The sequence below is a fragment of the Misgurnus anguillicaudatus genome, chromosome 21 (genome assembly GCF_027580225.2).
Source record: "Misgurnus anguillicaudatus chromosome 21, ASM2758022v2, whole genome shotgun sequence".
In the NCBI taxonomy this organism is placed as follows: domain Eukaryota; kingdom Metazoa; phylum Chordata; class Actinopteri; order Cypriniformes; family Cobitidae; genus Misgurnus; species Misgurnus anguillicaudatus.
The window spans coordinates 47,570,857-47,593,677 of NC_073357.2; the positions used below are offsets into that span (position 1 = coordinate 47,570,857).

Genomic DNA, 22,821 nt, shown 5'->3' on the forward strand with positions numbered 1-22,821 from the left:
AATGCAATGCTGGTCTGAAAATAAACCTCAAAAATCAGCCTGGGACTTTTCTAAAGAACTTGAATATGCCTGCACAGAACCTTAATGTATTAATCCTACTGTATATTAAAGCTCACATAGCACAAGCTGTTTCTGCATTTCTAATCTGGAGTACCTATAGAGTAGTATTACATCATTTATATCTCAGAAGAGTCTTTAGTTTAATCAGATTTATAAAAGAAAGATTAGCTTTACCGATTCTTTCCGACATCGTACGAAAAAATGAAGGAGGAGGAGTTACTACCGCGGGAGGAGCGAGTACGAGTCATGCAACACTATACAACACTGTTTAACTTATGAATCACTACATGTTCGTGTCATTTATATGATATGCACGCGCCTATTTCCAACATAAGACAGAAGTTTTACTTACTGCATGCAACTCGTGACCCAGTTGGGACTTTTCAATGAAATCCAGCACATCAAACACACACACAAAACTCCGCTGCTTCCCCGAATAATAAACTATATCCATTGTTTCCATAAGGCTGGATTTCTTCTCCTTACATCCAAAAACACACTTCTTCTCTCGTGCCATTGTTGAGTTTTGAAATTAAACAAAGCCGTGTCACGTGATGTGATGTTTACAAGTTCTAGCGTCAATACAATCCGTGCGCTGTTTGACGTGTGGGCGTGGTTTTCCGGGGGAAGTGCCTATAAAAAGAAGTGATACGTATAGAAACCCCTTAAACGTCAGCTGGACCCGTAATCGAAAAAAACTTTCTGAAACTTGCGAACGCTGGAGAAGTGCATTTGGCACAGAAATACTCTGTAACACGTCCAACTGCTTTTTTAACACTTTGCCTACCTTTATCATGAGGAAACAACTCTATAACTGTGTTAATAAGTCAGAATGCATGAAATACCATTGAACCACCCCTTTAAAGGTTTTCTGAAAAAAATACATAAGTATCTTATGTAAATGAACAGTGTACATTGAGGTTACATAACATCAACACAACCTAATTAATATTTATGAGCAAAGTCATCACCATCTCATTACATCACGAAAGCCCATTGGTAAAACTTTAGAGCTTTCTCAGTTTTTCTATTAATAAACACCTCTTCTCGCTCATGTTTAACTGCATGTTTTGCCATATGTATGCAAGCAATAAGGCAGCTCCAAGTTTAATAAGCAGTCCATATTGTACCAATTCATAGGTTTTTTCCATAATAAAAGTCTGATATCACTCCAACCCATGCACACAGACTCTGACACCCGATCATCATTCACAGACTGAACAAGCACACTTTCATGGCATTACCGACTCTAAATCACAATATAATTCACCTAATCACCTGCCCTTATTCAACACTACGGCAATAGAGAGAGAGGGGACACCACATCGTTGTGTCTGAAATTAACATGACTGAAAAGGCCCAGGGGACTCCATAATTCAGCTGATTTTATAACAGCCTCTCATAAACTCCCGAGCGTGACCTTCATTTTTCAAGGGCCGGACTGCAATCCGTGCACTGACAAGATATATTGGCCAACACTAATAGCCTGGTCTCTTTTTGGTGGCCTTTCATCGATATAATGCTTCCTGGCTAGCCGGGTGAGGTGGCATGTGATAATGAATATTTTTTGCTACCTGTGAACACTCTGGATTTTTGTAATAAAAATATATGTTAAAAACCCTGTATTTTGAGAGCTGCCAAGATATATTTTTTGCTTGTATTCCACTTCTTGTTTTTTTTCTGAGCATTCTTATTTTCTGAGACCCACTGGGAATCGAGTGTGCGCACATACACGCACAGACACCTTTCCTCGCATGTAGCTAAGTGACAGTGTTCTTGTGATGGAATGGCTGAACCGTAGAGACCCTTGTTGCAGCGAATTTTCTCTCTCCTCGCACACAAACACACACACTCACTCACACACACCTTGGCCTTGCTCTGGCTCCTGAGATGCAATGCCACACGGCTCTCCCACAACTTGATGGATGGCCGCTGAACCTTCCCTCTCCTGCGCCACACATACACATAATCTCATTTGGGAACAGACTGGACACGCACATGCACACACACAGCTGTAATCTCTTTCTGCAGCTCGCCGAATGACACTGTGGCAAAAGAAATGGATCCCTATTGGCAGACCCTAGTCTGTTTTATGCACTACTTATTTCCTTCCTTTTGAATCCGTTTGACTTCAGCCGCATCTCTATTCCATACCAATGAGGTCTCGATGATGAGAAGCAGTTTCCTTTACACAAATATGTAAGACTTTCTGCATTATTTATACCGGCCCTGGTGTTTAATCTCCACTTATGCAGTCAAGAGATCACAACTCACTTAATATTTAAGGCCCTCACACTCGTATGCTTCACATTGGGGCAGAGCAAATGTTGAGAAACCAAACAAACGTCTGGCGACGGATGGTGTGCAGGTATATGAGTGATTTTGTGCCTTGGGTGAAAGATCTGGGTCACATTTTGTAAAACCATCTGGAAAATTACTGTACATTTTCCGCTTTTAGATGTCAGTGCACACATGAGCAGATTTGTTTCACTGTGTTACTGTGACATCTCGAAGACTTCATATCGGGCTAATCATATCATCTATCCCCAATTGTATCCATAAACCCATCTCTCACACAACCCTGCTGTCATTATTAAAGTTAACATGATTTGGACGATTTATGAGACTTTTAACCACTTCAGATGTTTTGACATGTTTCAGTATGGACCCACAACTACAGTAAAGCCAAAAACTGTACAGCAATATTGCAATATTAAGCTGTTGGTCCTTATTGGTGTGCATTATTGTACATAGTGCCTTATTAAGAGGTGTAACAATACATCGGTACAGATCGATGCATCGATTCCACACACAAAATCTATGCATTTCCACCAAAGTGCACATTTTTGTTTATTTACGTGTGCTAGTGTCAGCAAGTGTAGCAACAGTGCTGTTACAAATCGCAGTTGATCCGTGATCCATACGGATCACGACCCACGGTTCGACTCGCTCTTCGCGAATTAATACGCAAATTTATATAGAGAAAGTTAATTATTTTTTAAGTGTTTTAAAGGCTTGCAAATGTTAACATTCAAGTGATTTAAAACAATTTAACCACAAAAAGGCTCTAAAGTGAGCAGTTGTCTGGTCCAGCTCCAATCAGATGTGATCATCCCTATGCCCTTCAAAGATCAGAACTCTTGATGTGTAGACTATGGAGAGAGTTGCACTACTGTGCCTCATACTGTGGTCGATTAAAATAAATTTGGTGAATAGAGCAATAAAAAACAACGTAAAGTTTCTCAAAAGTGCACACACGAAGAGACGCGTTTCAAAAAGCGATCGAACATGAAACCTTTCTTGACAGGGCACATACAAACAAAATGATCTCCACAGTATCCTTTTTTGAATAAAAACTTTAGTTTATGTCTTAAGTTTAGTCCGTGCTTATCTTAAAGAGACAGTAATCTCAATTAACCTACTAAAGTCTATGCCATTAATGTTAATCAAACAACCCAAGACAAAGAGAAAAGCACTTATGTAGTTCTAAAAAAAAATAATTTTAATAAATTTAATTTATGCAATTGATTGATTCTGTACCTAGTGAAAATTTTAGACCTTACTTAATGTGCAACTTTGTTCTTTTTTATACATGTTTGCTATTTTTTTATTTATCATTAGACCTTTTTTTTTTGGTAATCCGAAAAATTTTCCAATCCGTGCCTCAAAAACCGCGCTGTGATCCGAACCGTAAGTTTTGTGATCCGTCACACCCTTAGAATGCAATGCAGCAAACAAGCGGTTGTAGCAGCGAAAACAAATCGAAAGAGACAGAAGACGTTGTGACTGCTATCGGACGCAAATCGTGGGTTTGGAAAATTTTGTATTTGGAAAACGGATTGGATAAACAGATTGGCATAAAACCTTTGCCAGAACCAGCTGAAACACTAAAGATATTTATAATTTATGTGACTTTTTTCTTCATTAAAAAAAAGTTTATTTTTCTTATTGCTTGTTAAACTTGTTGCTAAGTTTAATTAAAGATTAATGTTAAATATTTTGGTTGCATCCGCAAGTTATTAAATGTAACTGCTTAACAAGGCACGTAATATTAAAGTATTAATAAATTAACCAAATCAAATCGTAATTGCATCTAAGAAATGTTTGATGCATCGGCAAATATCGCATTGCTATCCCTTATATTTGAGTCTAAAAACCTCAAACACACACACTGCAACACAAAAGTCAGGTCTGTGTATACACATTATCAGAATACACAGAAACTGCAAAGAGGATTACCTCACACTTCACTGCAAATTATTAAAGCCAAATCAAAATAGACACCATTTAATTTCTTAATACACCATATTGCTATTGTAAGTGATTTATCGTGGTAGATTATTTAAAAAAAGTATATTTCCATAATAATTCTTATGTAATGTGGTAAAATGTAATACATCCTTCGATATTACCTTCCTGTATGGCTGACATTTCTTTCAATCTTCCTCTCAACCTCCTGTCATATTTAATATCCCCTTTCACTCAGAGAAAAACCTATGACAGTACAGTGGTAAAATGGTTTGCCAGAACCGTTTCATTTTTTTTTTTTTCACATTAGAGGCCCACCCATGTCCACAGCAGAGGCCTATCTAACAAAGTGTGCATAACAAACCCACAATTTCAAAGATCTGAGTTGTCAAAATCAAACAAAACCACAAACTAAGCTGAAACTTACCCAGGCAGCCACTCAAACCAGCTTTGTGAGACGTGCCCCAGGCCACAAACATGAACATGGCACTATAAAAACACACTGTTTCACTTTTTAAAGCAAGTCATTTTGAACTTCATTTGATCCCTGTTTGTGCTCTTTGTGTTGACAGTGAACTATTCCCCTGTGTTAGTCTGTAACAAAGCTAAGTGGTGAGCACCGCTTGCGTTAACACAGACAGGGCCGGAGCAGCAGAAACAATAACACAAACGCACACAAACAGACAGATGTGCACATGGCATCACAAAAAATGCACGCTCAGTTCCGTCCGGTGTGGAGAGAGAGGTGAGCTGTCTTATTTATACTGCTGTTGCCACCATTTTATACAAACAAGCCACTCAAGGCCATATAGTTTATTGATTTTACCACAGTAAATGGAGTAAAGTCACTGTAAAACGCATACAATGATGTAGAAACCAAAACACAAGACAGAAAATGGAAAGTTTTAGGACAAGAATATGCAATATTGCACTTAGGAAGGCTGCAAGAAATGATACAGCTTGGAAGCATGTGTGTGTGCGTTTCTGCTTTACGGGTTATAATCTAGTGCACTCTGCGAGTTTGGACACCATCAGAATTGAAGTACAGATGGGGGTTAAGCACACACGGTGATGACACTAGCACTTACAATCAGCGCAGCGGCAACCAATCAAGAGATGATCTCACTTTTTCCCTACGCTCCGGCCCCTGCCGCATTCCTTCCGACCTGCAATCGTCGCTTTCATCATTTTAGCATGATGAACGTTACGAGTGCATCTCCGTAGCTTCAATCATGACTATTCACGGACCTACGACAGAGAACAAACCACTACAGGAGAGAATATAATGGAGAAAAAATAGAGGAGAACGAAGAAAGAGAGGCAATGATAGAGGATAAGAGAGAGCGAATCCTGGTACACTTGAGCTACATCAAGCTGTCAACAGGCAGCTGAAAGGATAGATTACTTACAGTAACAGATGGAGGGAAAAAAATCAAAGGGACATTGCACTACTTTCAAAAGGTCAAGTGCAATCGCTACAAAATGCACTCCAAAAAAGAAGGAAGAAATGCAACTGTATTTCGAACTGTTTTCTCTGTTAAGCTGACCCAGCGCAGTATCAAAAACAGCGTTAATATCCCAGCTAAAGTTTCAAAGGTCATTTACATTACTGTTTTACATACGGCCATGTCAATGCAAGACACTGGGCACAAATTAAGCATTGACCTGTACATGCAAATGAAGAGTTGGCCTCTATATTTCAAAGCTCTGCGGATCTGCACAGTTCAGCCTTTATTTAATGATCTAGCTAAAAATCAGGTTAATTATATGCATATGGTAATTTCTGGTAGGAGGTACACCCGCATTAATTCTTGAATTCGTATACATTTCTGTATGGTGCTCCTGTATAGCTTAGTGAAAGAGCATACGTAGTTGCTTTGGATAAAGAATCTGCCAAATGCATAAATGTAAATGTCTGTCTTTACTGTATGTGCATGTGCGTCATCTTGAATCAGATCTGTACCTGTCACAGATTCGGCCAGCACTGGACGTTCAACGCTGGCATTTAACTGACAAACTGCCTAATAACACAGCAATCAAGTCTTCAGCTGATCTAATTCTGTCCTGGTCTCCATTACCCACACACAACCAATTTTGTGCCACCACATGGCGTGTAATTTAATGCGACGTGACCATGATAGCTTGTACTTAATTTTACGGTACTGTATTGTGATGAACAGAATATATTGCCGTGTGTAAATATAAACTAATTGCTTCATTGATTTTAAGGCAGTTCTCAACCCTCCAACCACTAAATTATTGAGAAAATATTTCATGTGAAATACAATGCTTGCAAATTCACAGGTTTCTTTTGTTTGTGACTTTTAGGATCTAAAAACACATTTGTGTTTAATGAAAATCAGCTTCTGCGATTTGCGTGGATGTTTCCTAGCAGTGACACGAGCCGAATGTAAAAGAACAAACACAAACTCATAAACACGGTAGGCGTGATCACTATTTGCATGGGAAAGCTTTTGTGATGCACACATCTAGTGCCATGACGTTTTGGTCCACGAGGCACGTCGTATGTAAAGCACATGCAACCACGACAAACAACGTCACGCTAACCAAAACCTGACCTCAAAACCACTTACAAACTGTCAGTTATGAAACAATCTCAGACAAGATTGGATATGGACAATATCCAAAGTACAAATAGCAGACAATATTTGATGAAAAAAAAATTGCTGTACATGACACTCATGTTTATAAAATGCATTTTATTCCCTCTCATACAAAACAGAAGATTATAGGAAATGATTAAACACTGAACCCAAAATGTATTTTTGTATAAATTGCTTAACTTAATAGCAATTATAGATTCATTGTTCCTGTAGCAGAATTTGTACAGCTTTGCTTTTGCAATGCAAAAGGTCATGGGTTCAATTCCCAGGGAACATACTGATAAAAATAAAAGCATCTGCCAAATGCATAAATGTGAACATTGGAGAAACAGCCTTTATGTCTTCAGGAAAATTCACCTCTGTGTAAATAAAGTGCTGACTGTATGGAACCAAACAGCTACACTCACCAAACATTGCAAAATTTTATTAACACCAACTGAATTTGTGTCAACCAATAACTTCAAACAGGCCTATTAATGGCAAGCAACCAAACAAGTTTAGAGAAAATGTGCAAGAAGGGCAAGAGGTGTTGAGTGTCGTAAAAGGCCTTGATATATTACCTTACTGGCAAGCAGGAAGACGGCATCTCCTACCTGCATTAAGTTAAATTAACGACATCTTAAATGTCCCATGTGCAACGGGACATCGAATCGCCAGTGTTGTCCGGTTACCTGTCTGGGACGAACACCGTGGTGTCGTTTCCTACTGTGCATGTTTAAAAAGGAGATTAGGGGGATGTAAGTAACATGAAACCAGAACACACATTTACGAGGCCACTGCACTCGATCCCTCTCAACACTCACACATGCACACTAACGGAGAACAGTAGAGACCTTTCTCTAGCCAGTTAACAGGGCCCTCTTTCTAGTCTCTGTCTCCTTTACCCTTTCCTCCACTAGACAGAAGAAAAGAGAGAGGAAGAGGAAAGAGAGAGAGAGAGACCATCTCAGATGTCAGACCGCATGAACTGAAATCAAACACGATCAAAAAGAGCCGGGCCTTTTCACGAGGAGAAAAACACAGGTAGTTTTCATGGATGACTTCACCGGAGGGAATTCTGATGTGAAGAAAAAATTGTACTTGTCCAGAAACCGGAGAAACAACGCTTTTCAATTCAGCTACTAGACATCTTTATTAATACCTCTATATGTTCACCATCATTAATTTAAAGGCTACATCTCTGAGATTATGAAAAGTCTGTGTGAGAAGACTCAAACGCAATGTCACTTATTTATCGACCAAATATAAAGTCACAACCTAAAAGTTTTGGGCATCTTATTTACATTAGCATGGAGATTTATGACTTTTACCAAATGCTTATAACCAAGTCTACCGTTTCAAATCAGAAACCCACTTAATAATAATTTTACACGACACTTATATTAAATACAATTACATTAAATAAATCCAAGCTCTACTTAAACCTCCATGCTGCCTCACAGTAGTGGACCCCTCATTAAATCAGTGAGTCAATCAAATGGCATACGTCCACTATGAGTGTGCGTACCACACTTTCCTCCATGATAAATGAAAACCAGAGAAAATGAAAAGGAAGCTACAAAACCTCAAAATAATAATCAAAATATCAACAAAAACACAGATCTTCTACTTTCAAAAGCAAGCTGGAAACACACTCAAAAATGAAATTTCACTGAGTACTTCTTATAGCGTATCTGATATAGACTATTACGCTATATGCAACAATCTTAATGGGTCTGTTGGCTACTCCTGATGATGCTCAATAAAACATCTAAAGAGCTGCTAGTAATCCGTAATGACACTGGGCTTGATCTCGCCTCTTACCAAGGACGCTGTAATTGCAAACTGGTAATACTGTAGAACCCTATGAAGAAACAGCCTGCGCCTGCATGGACAAACAAATGGATGGAGTCTAGAAAGCACTGCGGCTCTCAAATAAAAAGCAAATAAATAATTATCTAACCGAGTACTCGGACACACAATACATGTGCCGGGGAAGCAAATGGAGGCTGTGTTTAAATATGCATGAGATGTCCGAAAGAAACATTGGCAACGGTAGTCCTTTCACAAAGAAGTGCAGACACCTAAACACAGCACATCAGAGGGCTGCTCAAGATGGCAGGAAAAGAGAGAGAGAAAGAAAGAGAGATTATAGACTATGCATTTTCCATAAGTCCTGAATGTTTTTTTTTCGCATTACTGTTTTTGTTTCTGCATTATTTTCCTGTAAACGGCTATGTTGTAAAGGCATTGCCTAATCCAATGTACAGTTTCTGCAAGGCCAATAATGCACACTAAAATTGAAATTGACGGATGAATGAATGAGTAGGAAGATAAAAAAGGATATTAGATAGATGATCCAGACAGAAAAGAAAAGTATATAAAATATATATATATATATATATATTCTTGCATATGAATCAGAGAGCCTATGCAAGAAAGAGAATCCTATAAAATGAATTAAGATGTATGTGTTTGTGCATGAGACACACCGAGAAAGCGAGACAGAGAGAGAGAAGGCTATCTTGCGGCTTGTGTTTAAAGGGCATTGTTCTGGAATTCAAGGGAGGGCACTACTTACACCATGTTAGATAGGAATCAATAATGCATTAACCACCTTAGAAAACACATGAAACGACAGGCCAAGTGTTCTTTTCCTGGCAAATCTGGACAATGAAAGGGCTGACTTCATTTTGTATTAACCTCACCTAGCCCTAAGCGCTCCATAGGACAGGGACAATAATGATATGGATTGATTATTTCACACATGTGCCCTGAAAATTGAAAGTCATTTCATGCCTGCCGCAACAAAGGGCATTTTACATAATGGCCCAAGCAAAAAGGCGAGTTAAAGTGGTATAGAGTAAAAATAAAGATAAGAAGGTGTGAGATAAGAGAGAGAATGAGTGATCGGGCAAGATTTCACTGTTAGGTCCGCGATTGGTCCAAAGATAGGAATTTTAAATGCAACCTCCTGCCCAGATGTTCCCAGTCTGTTCGGATAAGCACGTTTAAACATGACACCGCAACTAACATTCCACCTTTTTAAATCTTTCCTCTCTGTTTCATCTCTTTCACCCCTGCTCTATCCTCCTATCCCAGAAAGAGACAAAAGTAGTATGTTTTGATAACAGTGCTTGGGTCATACTCCAGCTGCAAACCTACTGCTGAGATGGAATAGCTGTGAACCGGAGCCATGTGTGATCCCTGGATCTTGAGACGCGCATACAGACAGAGGTCAACGAAATTAACACCCACATCTGCCCTGCAACTATGCTGTAACAGACATGCAAAAAGTCCGCAGTGTGGCCTGTGCACTTCAGGTGGTCTGGCGAATGTGATATCCCTGAGTTTAGCACTCCTTGCACTTTTAGCATTACATCTAAATGGCACTCTACAACAAAGCAGGTCGATATAGGGATACGAATGTATCGGCTAAAAATAAGCTACACAATAGATAAAAATACATAATTCCAGCATGATAATATTACAGTGTAGGCTGAATAGTAGGCACTCAGAAAAACCTTGAACATTAAAATATGAAAAAGTGATATCATTAATTCAATATTAAGATATGCTCTTACTTGTTTGTTGTACTTGTTGATGGTTTGGCTACTGTACTCAGAACAGTGGTCTGATCCGATGGATATGTTATCTCCAGTGCCCACAAATGTGTTCGCCGGTGGCAGGTCCTGAACAGCTTGGTGCTTTTTTCCCGCCGTGGGTGACTGTGGGTGCAGCTGAACAGTGGGCAAAGGTGAGCTGGATTTGTAATGCCGGGCAAGATCTGGGCTTCCGGGGCCGCCATTGACAGATCTATAGCGGCCCATTCCTGGACTGTCCGACAGTTTCTCATTAACGCCATCGTAGCGCTGCCCGTTTGGCTTGGAGGCTTCAACAGTGACGATGCTGCTATATAGAGGTTGTTTAGACTTTTTCTTATTCTTGTCTTTCTTGGGTTTTTTGCTTTTGTCGTGTTGCTGAGGTGTAAAGAAGTCCTCGTGGTCTTTCTTTCCTGCCTCGTAGCCATTCTTGTTCTTGGGTCTGCAGTAGCGGGCCATGACTACCACCAGGATGATAAGAATGACCGTCATGATGCCTGACACAACCCCGATGGCAATGCTTAGCCGTTGCTTTCCCAAGTCATAGTTGGGGTCGCCTGCAATGTCAGCATTGAGTGGCGTACCAAGGCTTCGGGCAATCTGCGCCTCCACAACAGTCGAGTTGGAAAGCGTTTCGTTGACATATATGTGCACCAGTGTGGTTGTGCTTTGTGATGGAACGCCACTGTCATTCACCTGCACGACCAAACGATGGAGGCCAAAATGTTTCTGTTCTAGTTTGCCAACTAATGAGATCACACCAGTTACTGTATCAATTTCAAATAATTTAAATGGGTTGCCTCCGACTATGCTGTAGCTCAGCTCAGCATTGACTCCTGTATCAGTATCGGTCGCCGAGACAGTCCTGACCACCGTTCTCACATTGCTAGAGGGGGGGAGAAGCGTGTATGAGCTATTCATGGGAAAAGTAATAGTGGGAGGATTATCATTCTCATCCATTACAAAAAGAGACACGGTGGCCGTAGCAGACCGAGGAGGATCACCTCCATCAACAGCTTTGACACGGAACCAATACGTGGTTTTCTGCTCGCGGTCAAAAGCCATGGTTGAGTAAATGGTGCCTGTATTGTTGTCAATGGAGAAAATGTCCTCTTCCTCCTCAATGTATAGACTCATGTCCGCATTTTGTCCTTTATCAGAATCCATGACCGTTACCATGCCAACAGGGCTGTTGGGTTGGAGGTTTTCCTTCACGTAGAAAGTAAAGACATCCTGCATAAACTTTGGTTCATTGTCATTTTTATCTGCCACCATGACGACCACCGTGGCTGAGCCCTGCAGAATAGGCATGCCCTTGTCTTTGGCGATAACTTTGAACTCGTACCTCTCCGTCTGCTCCCTGTCAAGTATAGTGTTGACACGGATGTCACCCGTGTCTTCATCAATGGAAAATATTCCGCTCACAGAGGAGTCCAGGGAGTATGAGATCTCTGCATTTTTGCCACTGTCTGCGTCTAAGGCCACTACTGTCACTACACGCTCGCCAGGAGCATTGTTCTCAAAAAATGAAACTTCAACTGTGCTTTTGCTAAAAACTGGTGGATTGTCATTCATGTCCCCCACTTTCACTATAAGGGAATTGTTGCTAGAGAGACTAGGGCTGCCTGAGTCAACAGCAACAATGACCACATTATACTCCTGCACTGCTTCATAATCAAGTGGTGCTGACGTATGGAGAAAGTACTTCTTTTTATTCATCTCACCCTCGACCTCACTAGCCGGTTTGAGCTGAAACGGAACGTCACCCACTACAGTGCACGTCACTATACCATTTGGCCCTTTATCACGATCTGAAACTTGGACCAGAGCAATGGGGGTGTCAACAATGACGTCCTCGGCCACATTGGCCACACCGTCTTTAAGAAAAATGCGTCCGATTTTTCGTATGTCAATATTAGGAACGTTGTCGTTTTCATCCTTGATGTTGATAATCACTGTTGCCTTGTCGGTCTTAGGGGGCTGACCACGGTCACGTGCCATGACCGTAAAGCGAAGCTGGCTCACATCTTCACGGTCGATTCGATGCAAAACACTGAGCCAGCCAGTGCTCTCGTCCAGCCGCAGCAAACGTCTCACTGACTCTGTGGCTGCCCCAAACACATACTCGATCTGTCCATTGACCCCAACGTCAGTATCGCCCGCTTTTAGCTGGAGGATGGGGGCACCAGGGGAGCTGTTTTCTGGCAGGTCTGTCTCATATACGCTTTTTTCGAAACGTGGGGTGTTATCATTGACATCAGTGATCATGACTCTAAGGATGGCTTGGGACGAGCGTGGGGGATCGCCCCCATCTCTAACACGCAGAGTCAGCTCGTATGAGTCGCGCTGCTCTCTGTCCAGCGCGCCTTTGATAATAAGCTGCGGCTGCTTCTCGCCGTCTGTGGTGTCAGCAACTTGAAGTTCAAACACGCTGCTCCGGCTCGCGCCGTCGTCAAATCTCCGCTTTCCCGTGTGAGTGTCAACACCGCCGGTGCCTGAAGTGCCCATTCGTCTGACGGAGCTATCGGCGTTGTCCTGAATCAACTCGTATCTCTCTATTCCGTTCCTTCCGAAATCTCTGTCGGTGGCCGTGGGCAGAAGATAAAGTGTGCCAATCGGTCTGTTCTCCTCGACTGAGAGAGTGAGAACAGGAGAGGGAAACGATGGCGTGTTGTCATTTATATCTAAAATAATTACTTTCCCCTCAAAGAGATCGACCCAGCTTTGCGCGGGTCCGATCACGGACACTTCAAAATCTATAAAACACTCGTTCTCGTCAAAAATCATCTGACACTGCGGCAGCTTCTCGCGGTCTATCCGTCGCTCGTTCGTGCTCAGGTCTCCGGTCATGTTGTCGATTTTAAAGTATTCAGAACCGGATTCGAGAGTGAAAGTCACGTCCATGCCAGCAGTTATGCCGAGGTCCGCGGCTACATTACCGACTCGGACATCGGCGGGACCCTCTTCAGCCAGGCGGTACCGGAGCACTTGCTTGGCTGCGGGCTGACTCAGCAGCTGCAAAATAAGAAAGCAGTAGCTTACACAGTCCACAAGTGCCGTCGTCCTCATTGTTCCTTGCTGTTTATTACAATAAAAATGCGTTGATTTTGTTTTATTTGTCTAACAAATATTAATCGTCTCTTTGGCGTAAACCGCCTGTTTCTCAGTTCATGTGTGTTCACGACCGGATAGCTCACTGAGGTAACCGAAGTCAGGAACAGCGCATATTGTCTTTTCTCCTCTAAGATTCCGTTTTATCCATGGATTTGTCCTTCAAAAATATACACGACATTTAGATAAATGCATTTTCTCTCACAAAATGCGTTAAATGTTAACTTGCCAGAAATTACTTGCTGAGACTACTCCGTCTTTGCCATGACTTGACATCGCCGAAAGTGTTTTCATTTATGGCAGCAAAGCCAGAAATTCAATCCATTGCGAAATCAATTAAACTCGTTTTAAATCCAGTTGTCTGAACTGTCTGACTCAGATGATATCCCACCACACGAAATGTAACATATCACTGGAGGTTGCGAACTTCTTCGCTCCGTGTGTTACGGATATAAACCGCAAATAATCTGTCCTCTCAGCGTGCCTGGTCTGTGCACAGAAGCGCGCAGATTTCTCCAGTCCACTATATGTCTAATAGTTCTCTCACTTGCTTTAGAGAGAGTAACAAAAATCTCCGCAGTGCCACTGTGTTGTTCAACGTTAAGGCAAAATACAAAATTGAACAAAAATTGAGATATAATCCCGGCTGAGATGCTAGGAATGTGTCATTAAAATTCCAGCGCGAGGACTGTCCCTATGTCCAGCGCGCGCCTCTCACCTGCAGCAGAAGCGCGTGTGTATCTGCGGCACTCGGCGCGCGAGTCTCTCTCTCTCTCTCTCTCTCTCTCTCTCTCTCTCTCTCTCTCTCTCTCTCTCTCTCCACCCATTCGTGCTGCGCTCCCTGTGCGACAAACAAAGCTCAACTTGATCGCTTAGTTTTAGTGTTCTCCTCTTTTTGGTTCACAAGGATAATTTATTGCAAAATTGTACTTATGAACCATAAATCACCAATTGGTGACCGATGGGTTAGGAGACGTGGGGAGATTTACCAGCTTGATCGAGAGGCTTAAGCTGTTTTATTACGGCTGGTTTATGTGATATAATAACTAAAGCTTTGCTTGTTAAATCGAGGATCATACATGGCAAACGCATTTCTTGCCTTATATAGTCGCATGCAAGTCAATTTGTTGAGAAAGAGAAATGTGTCCAGCATCATTAGAAATAATGCATTGATTTTAAAAGCCACAATCCACTCGCTATTATCGAAGTTTCATTTTGCGGTCGCATAAAACATCTTTTAAAACCTTTTCTTTCTCTCATTGGTCCGTGCAACCCAACTATTCATTATTCCATTCCGCGTATCCTAAATCGTCTCGGTTTCGTTGCCCCTTGTGGCTTTCTCGTTCTGTAAAAATGTGTGTGGTCGTTTGTGGTGAGATTTTTTTCTCTCCTCGCACGAGTAAGTATGCGATGTACTCCTCTACTACTTCACACTTAGGCTACGACTCTCCATCTGTTCTTTTTGCGCAGAAAAGGCACCACGGACAGCGACGCTCAGTTGACTCACCGGTGAGTGCGGTGACTCTCTCGGTTCCCTCCGTGACCAGAAATCTGATGGAGAAGATTAAATGCACAGCGAGGAGCTGCTATGTTATATTCCCTAGTTATACATCTGTTTTAGGTAGTGTCCTGCGAATCCACATTTTGCCTTGCAGCACATGGCAAGGAGATTAAACAGCAACAGTTCCAACTGGGATTATTTTATTTGCACTTTCAAATGTAGAGGGGAAGGATTTAGGGCATGTTTGTAAGTGTGCAGTTTGTGCCCAGCTGAATGCTGACTGTATCCCCAACGTGCGGTGAGGGTATATGAGTTGGACCGGAGCTGTTGCCTGCAGAAGCCCCCGCTAGTCGTAATGTGAAGAGAGCGCCAATTGTCGCTACACAGCGCCCTCTGTTGTCCTCTTGTAATTATACTGAGCAAATTAGTCATTACTGCATATGTACAGTCAGTGTGTTGCACTGGATGTGTGTAGCATGTATAGAGCCGAGTTTCTCATTGGTATTTGCATGGGCTACAGTCTATATGAACTCCCTTTCAATTTGAGAGTCAAATTCGGGCACCATTTTCACTCCTATTCCCTCCAGTCCGTTTCTCATTTAAAAGGACTGTCACTCATTAGGGCGTTAATGACATTTGAAATGAGTGCTTTCAAAAGCCACTAGAGGGTGTTACCCTTTTTAGTGTGGAGTGCACGGAAGTTAAGAGGTCAATTTTTTAATATAAAGCAATTTATTATAGGCTCCTCTCTAGTGGATGTTTCAGGTTCAAATAGGCTCCAGTTGACATGAAAAAAAAGATTCACAATATTAGTATGGTGTCTGTAATTGAAAACGCCTAAAAACATATAAAGCAAAAAATATTCTAATTTGCAACCCTGCATGAGTGATACTCTGATGAGAATAGGCATACAGTTACCGCAGGACATAGTGAATGACACTACAGAAAATAATAGGTGAGGTGTAGTCTCTTAATTTGATAGAGCTGTAGGCCTATTATTTTGGGTCAGCAATTAAAAACTTTATGCATTAATAGTCTGTGCAGATGCATTGCTCACAATAACTTTAGCAAAGTTTTTAAAAAAATTAGGAAATATGTCTAAAGCAAAACTGTAAATTGTAAATATAGACAAAATTGCACCAGCAAACAGGCACTGGGGTTGCAAGTATAGAGGACATTACTGGGTCGTAATGTATAATAAATAGAATCAAATCGAATCAGCATTTTTGCAAATAATACATGTTATGGGCTTCCTTTGATTCCTAAAGCCTGATGGTAGTGCTATACTGGTAGTCATATAATAGTTGACTAAATCTATATCGTATAATAAGTTATATAATAATATCAGACAATATCAGGTAATTGGCAGCTACACCCAATAGTGCTAATGATGAAACATCTAAAGACTGCTTGATTAAAAACAGAAAAAGATACAAAAACTACTGTCCTTAAAACAATTTCACATGCCAGTTAAGTCAAGTCTGTTTTATTGCCAATTCTGCCAAATGTGCAGCACACAGAGGATTGAAATTGAGTTACTCTCACGCCCAGGTAACTTTAAACACTACATGGTAAACAAACACATTAAACACTAACAGGAGAGCTTTATTCAAATTATACTGTACATTAAAAAAACTGATTATTTTTACAGATAAATATATAAAAATATAAATACAAGGCACATGTCAGATAGAGTGTCAATAAGTACAGAGCAAAAATAATGGGTATGTAGCAAAAAAAAAAAAAAAAGAATAAATGTACATTACAGTTTGTTGACATTGAGCTAAAGTGCAGGTTTTTTTAAAGGGGACATACCGTGAAAATGTGACTTTTTCCTCGTTTAAGTGCTATAATTGGGTCCCCAGTGCTTTTATCAACCTAGAAAATGTGAATAATATCAACCCAGTTAGTTTTAGTAAACCATTCTCTGCAAGCATGTGAAAAAATAGGTCATTGAAATTTGGCTTCCCTTGGTGATGTCAGAAGGGGATATTAGCGCCCCTTAATCTGCACTATCCAACAATGCCACTGCCATTTAGTACAGAGATCAGCTCATTTGCATGTCAAAGGACACCCCCAAAATGGCACATTTTGCACACACCTAAAAAGCGACAATTTTAACATGTTATAATAAATTATTTTCTATATGGTATTTTGAGCTAAAACTTCACATATGTACTTTGGGGACACCAAAGATTTATTTGACATCTTCAAAAAGTCTTGTGAAATGTCACCTTTAAACTGAATAGGTAGTTATGCGTATACTGTAGCTTAGAACAACTTTATGAATACTTTAAAGATAAAAAACAAAATAAAAGTGTAGTTGCCTTGACAACTGGTTTGAGGGGCTGTCAACTTGCCTCTTAATTCAAAGATGGCAAAAATCCCTTCAGTCTGAATCACAGGAGAAAGCCTTATGCTTTTAACTTTGACCATTAAAATAAAAATAAATGAATAATTCTGAGAAAATGTAAGTATAAATGCTGATATTGTTCTGAACAAGGTAAAAAGTTAAAAGGGGCCAGAAACAGAAACATTTGTCTATGATTGATAATAAAGTGCCAAATCTGAATGTGAGAAATGGAGTGAGAACCTGACAAGAATAACTTTGCTTCCGCACATTATATTACAGAGGTGCCAATAAAAGGTGTCACTGCAACTTTTACAAATGTGATGGAAATCGTTCTGAGAATTAATTTTCTCTTTTTAAAGACTAGAGCTAATGTAGACTAACACCGGTGGAAGCATTATTTCCATTACTGCTCAACAACTTGTCATCAGCATCTTTGTAAAGACTATTCAAGCATTCCTTCTAGACTATTCAAAGTTCAACAAAGAGAAAGGCAGACGAAAAGGAAAAGCATTTGCTTCACATCAACGCTTTGATGGAGCAGATATTATCTTCTGGTCATTTCAACTGGTATCATCTTTAAACTAGTAAGTTGGAAATTAATTAGTTGAGCATCGTTCCACATGAAAGCTTCATTTATATCTCGAATCTGTCATTTGCCTTGCCGTGCAACCATAACAATCCCCTAGCAACCCAGACTCTTTTGTATCTTTCTCCTTTTGTTTACTGCACTGAAGCTGCATAAAATGTGTGGGCAGTAACTTACACCTGCCGCATACTTGGACTTTGTATTAATGGTGAAACAAGTCCTAATCTCTGCAGGCCAGCAAAAGGAAACTAAAACTACTTTGGTGATTTTGTTAGGCCGAGAGGTGATGCTCTTGATAAAACATCTGTTAGACGGTTTTTCTTACATTTTTAAGAAAAATAATTTCAGCCATGACAGTCTGTTACCTTAAAAGGATAGTTCACCTTAAAATGAAAATTCTGTCATCATTTACTCATCCTTATGTTGTTCTAAACCTGTATGAATTTATTTTTTCTGATAAACACAAAAGAAGATATTTTGAGAAATGATGGTAAACACACAGCAGATAGTGACCATTGACTTCCATAGTAGGAATAAAAAAATATGATGGAATTTAATGGGTACCATAAACCACAACTATCTGCTGTGTGTTTACCATCATTTCTCAAAATATCTTATTTTGTGTTCATCAAAAAAATACATTCATACAGGTTTAGAACAACATGAAAATGAGTAAAGAATGACAGAATTTTCATTTTTAAGGTGAACTATCCCTTTAAATAAAATGTCTAGCCTGGTAGGTGCTACAAACATCCCATAGGCAACCAAAATATGTGGACACTCCTGACTTTGAATGTAGTTTTAAAATATAGTAGATTCACATAATGGATTAAACAAATCTATAGAGACAAAGTCTCACTAAGGGGGTAATATAAAATAATTTTATTGCACATATCTATGACACATGACTGACAAGACAATCCAAAAGCAATCCAGATCGCCTTCCAGCAGCCTCCAGCTATAACTATTTATAACCAAAAAAATTCCATCCGGTTTGGCTGACCCTTAAGTTAGTCACATTAGAGAGACAGAGACCTTTAGATGTCAGCCATTCACATTGGTCTTCAATGATACAGTAGAAATGACAGAACATATAGGGAGAATGTTTAAGAAGACAAGGATAGCATTGTGAATTAATCTAACTGATGTCTTTTGTGCCGTAGATCTTAACATGGCCGAATGCAAATGATGTGTATGATTTGTTCTTTGCAACTGACTCATTTGAGGGCTCTGTTCAGTGATTTGTAAAACACATTGCTCATTTAAATGACTTAGTCATTGGAGTAATGTGTGTAGTCAGCTGATGTCTTAGTTTAGTCATAAAATCACTTATTAATGTATCTTTTGTTGCTGTCTTACAAATGAATTATATTGGTATATGCTTTTCCCAATATTGTTTCAAACAGCTTTACAGATAAACATATTACAATGAATACAGGTGTGTGTACAAGTTTGCTTGTACAGAACTTGTTGTAAGGGCCAAATGTTTACAAACATGTCACAAACTAATTTGAAGGATTAGTTCATTTACTTTAAAAAAATCCAAATAATTTACTCATCACCATGTCATCCAAAATGTTGATGTCTTTCTTTGTTCAGTCGAGAAGAAATTATGTTTTTTGAAGAAAAACATTCCAGGATTGTTCTCATTTTAATGGACTTTAATGGACCCCAACACATAACAGTTTAAAATTGCAGTTTCAACGGAGTTTCAAAGGACTCCAAATGATCCCAAACGAGGCACAAGGGTCCCATCTAGCGAAACGACCGTCATCCTTGACAAGAAAAACAAAAAATATGCACTTTTAAAGTACAACTTCTTGTCCTGTGACACGCCAGCGTAACCTCACGTAATTGCATAATGCTGTATAAAGGTCACGTGTTACATATATGAAACGCAAATTTGTGGACCATTTTAAAACAATAAACTGACACAAAGACATTAATTTGTATAGTTTGACATAGTACAACGTCGGAACGGTCCTCTTTCTCCACACTTGAAAACACTGGGGCGTAGTTTCGCATACGTCATCCGTGACCTTTCAGCGTGAAAAGTTGTGGTTTAAAAGTGCATATTTCTTTTTTCTTGTCAAAAATGACAATCGTTTCGCTAGATAAGAACCTTATGCCTTGTTTGGGATCGTTTATAGAGTTCTTTGAAACTCTGTTGAAACTGCAATTTTAAACTGAATTAAAACTGTTCAGTGTTGGGGTCCATTAAAGTCCATTAAAATGAGAAAAATCCTGGAATGTTTTCCTCAAAAAACATAATTTCTTCTTGACTGAACAAAGAAAGACATCAACATTTTGGATGACATAGTGGTAAATGATCTGGATTTTTCTTTAAGAAAATGAACTAATCCTTTAAGGACTTTTAAGATGGTCCTCTCTATTAAAAAATAATAAGTATCATAAATTAACCAAATTATGTTTTACTTTAGATCTAATATCAACACGTCTGCTATGAAAACAATGGTAGTAGCTTAAATCCATGGTCCTCAACACATTCTAAAATACATAAAACTATCTAAAACTTTAAATTTGAATTAAACAAAACATAATAAATTATACAATGTAGTGGTGTTTGTTAGTATAGCCTTATTTTTCTTATGTTTAATTACACAAAATTTGTGATAAAATAATGTATTTAATAAAATTTCCCAAAAACTGGCACCCCCGGGACCATCTTGGGGCCCACAGTTAGAAAACCACTGGCTTAAAAGGGTTCAACTTTCAGGGAACACACAGTCTCTTAAAAATAAAGGTGCTTAAAAAGTTCTTTACAGCAATGCGACCCTTTTCGATTCCTCAAAGAATCATTTAGTTCTTTAAAGAACCATTTCTTTTATATACAGTGCATAAGTCTTAGGCCACCATGCCAGAATTAGATTAGTTGTTTTTGCAATGTTATAGTGATCAGATAAAATTGTTTCTCAGTCTCTTTAATAGAGTACATCCAAAAAATACAGGAAATGTGTATATAGTATTAAAAACTATATAAAAATGTTAGCTGATGTATCAAGTTTTTAGGGTAAACTCCCCTTCCACTTGAGCATTAGCAGGAAACTGCAGGAACTCTTAAACCTAAATAAAATTAAATCCTAATTTCTCATTTTAAAGAAATTAGTATTTTTACTTTATCTGCTCAAAAACGCTCAAGATGTGTTTAGTGCCAGAGGTCACAATAAACACAGATGATACCTAAGAAGACATTTAGTCCTGAAAATTTATTTATTTATTTATTTGTCCATATTTCCTGTATTTTCTGTTTGTATCTAAATAAAATAGATTAAAAAATAAATATGGATGGACATTAAAACTTAAAACAACAAGTCTGGTGGTGATAGCATAAGACTTTTGCACAGTACTGTATTTTTAAAATGGGAAAATCCTTTTTTCACCTTAAAAACATTTTGTGAAAGAGAACGTTTTTCAGATGTTAAATTTGCTTTGAAGAACCATTTAGACAGAAAAGGTTCTTATATGGCATCATGAAGCATTTTTATTTTTAGTGTATTTAAAATGTACAATTTATTAGATAATAGTACACTGTCACAAAATGGTCCCTAGCTGCCACTGGATCGATGTCCCTTTAAAAGTACACATTTGCACCTACAGAGTTCATATAATGATGCTGGGCAATAATTTCGATAACAATCATTTTTGTGATGTAATTTTCTTGTCTAAACTATAATGACAGTTCGGTAAGTGCTCGGTAATCTTTACACACTATGCGCAATGCTGCGCAGGCATTTTGCAGACTGCACTTCCGGATGCCGCAGACGTTTTCATTTAGTGTCAGTTAGACTTGGAGGAGTGGAGTAAGAAAAATGAGTGACAGTAGTTGGGTTTCCATCCAAACGTGAATCTTTTCAAAATGTGCAAAAAAAAAAAAAATGTGAAAAACAATTCGGGCCCTAATTGCGTGCATTTTCAAGTTGTTCGAGCAAATGACGGTAATGTTGGTAACCTTGTAACCAACAATAAACAAAACAAGGCACGCTTGGATAATGGGAACAGGACTGCATGTAGTCACGATGGGGCAAGATATTCATTTATTAGCAGTGCAGCTTGTAATTGTCCAACTAAATGCTGTCCACAGAAGAAAGAATGCAGCATTTTTGATGCAGGCATTAGCAGCAAGGTCATTAAGACAACGTTGTGATATTGTTTTTACATGTAATATTCTAATCTGTACCTCAATTGATCACTTGTTTGGAAAGTATTTATCATAAAAAGTATTTTGAAACCACAATTAACCTTTTCAAAGAGTACTGCCCACACCTTGGGGACCCTTTTTGACAATTTTTTTCTGACTGTGTTGCTAATGCATAAATGTCTATAAGACGTCCTCACAAACAGTAAAAAAACTCTGTGTTTAAATTGTTATTGTAAGTGTATAACATTTACCCACAGCATGAACAAATTAACATTTTACTCGTAAATAGACATGCCATAGGCGTGAACCTCAAACAAGAATCATATTCATAATGAAATGCATGCATCATACAAAGTGTGATGTGGAGCGAGTGGGTGAGCATGAATATGAGGGGGGGGGGTGAGAGATAGAAAGAAAGAATGTGTGAGAGAGAATGAGAGAAAGAAAGTGCGTAAGAAAGAGAGGGCGGCTTAAAGAACATCAATGTGTCAAAGTCACACTATCTGCAGGATGGCACGGGTTCAACTGTTGCTAGCACATTAGTGATACCCTTAGTATAAGAAAGATTTGACACGTGCATTGTTCAATTACCAGCAAG

General features: G+C 39.3%; 1 protein-coding gene across 6 annotated transcripts in view; it reads right to left on the reverse strand.

The window, feature by feature from the left end:
- Nucleotides 1–14,393, reverse strand: part of pcdh7b (protocadherin 7b) — a 141,016-nt gene extending 126,623 nt beyond the window's left edge. For 5 of the 6 annotated variants that reach the window (XM_055211181.2, XM_055211173.2, XM_055211165.2 and 2 more), the window contains exon 1: nt 10,496–14,392. In XM_055211181.2, coding sequence (XP_055067156.1) covers nt 10,496–13,582 — 3,087 coding nt within the window. In that variant the 5' untranslated portion in view covers nt 13,583–14,392. Of the gene's footprint in view, nt 1–10,495 lie in introns of all 6 variants that reach the window. The other variant, XM_055211205.2, reaches the window with a different exon arrangement.
- Between the last annotated feature and the right edge of the window lie 8,428 nt (nt 14,394–22,821).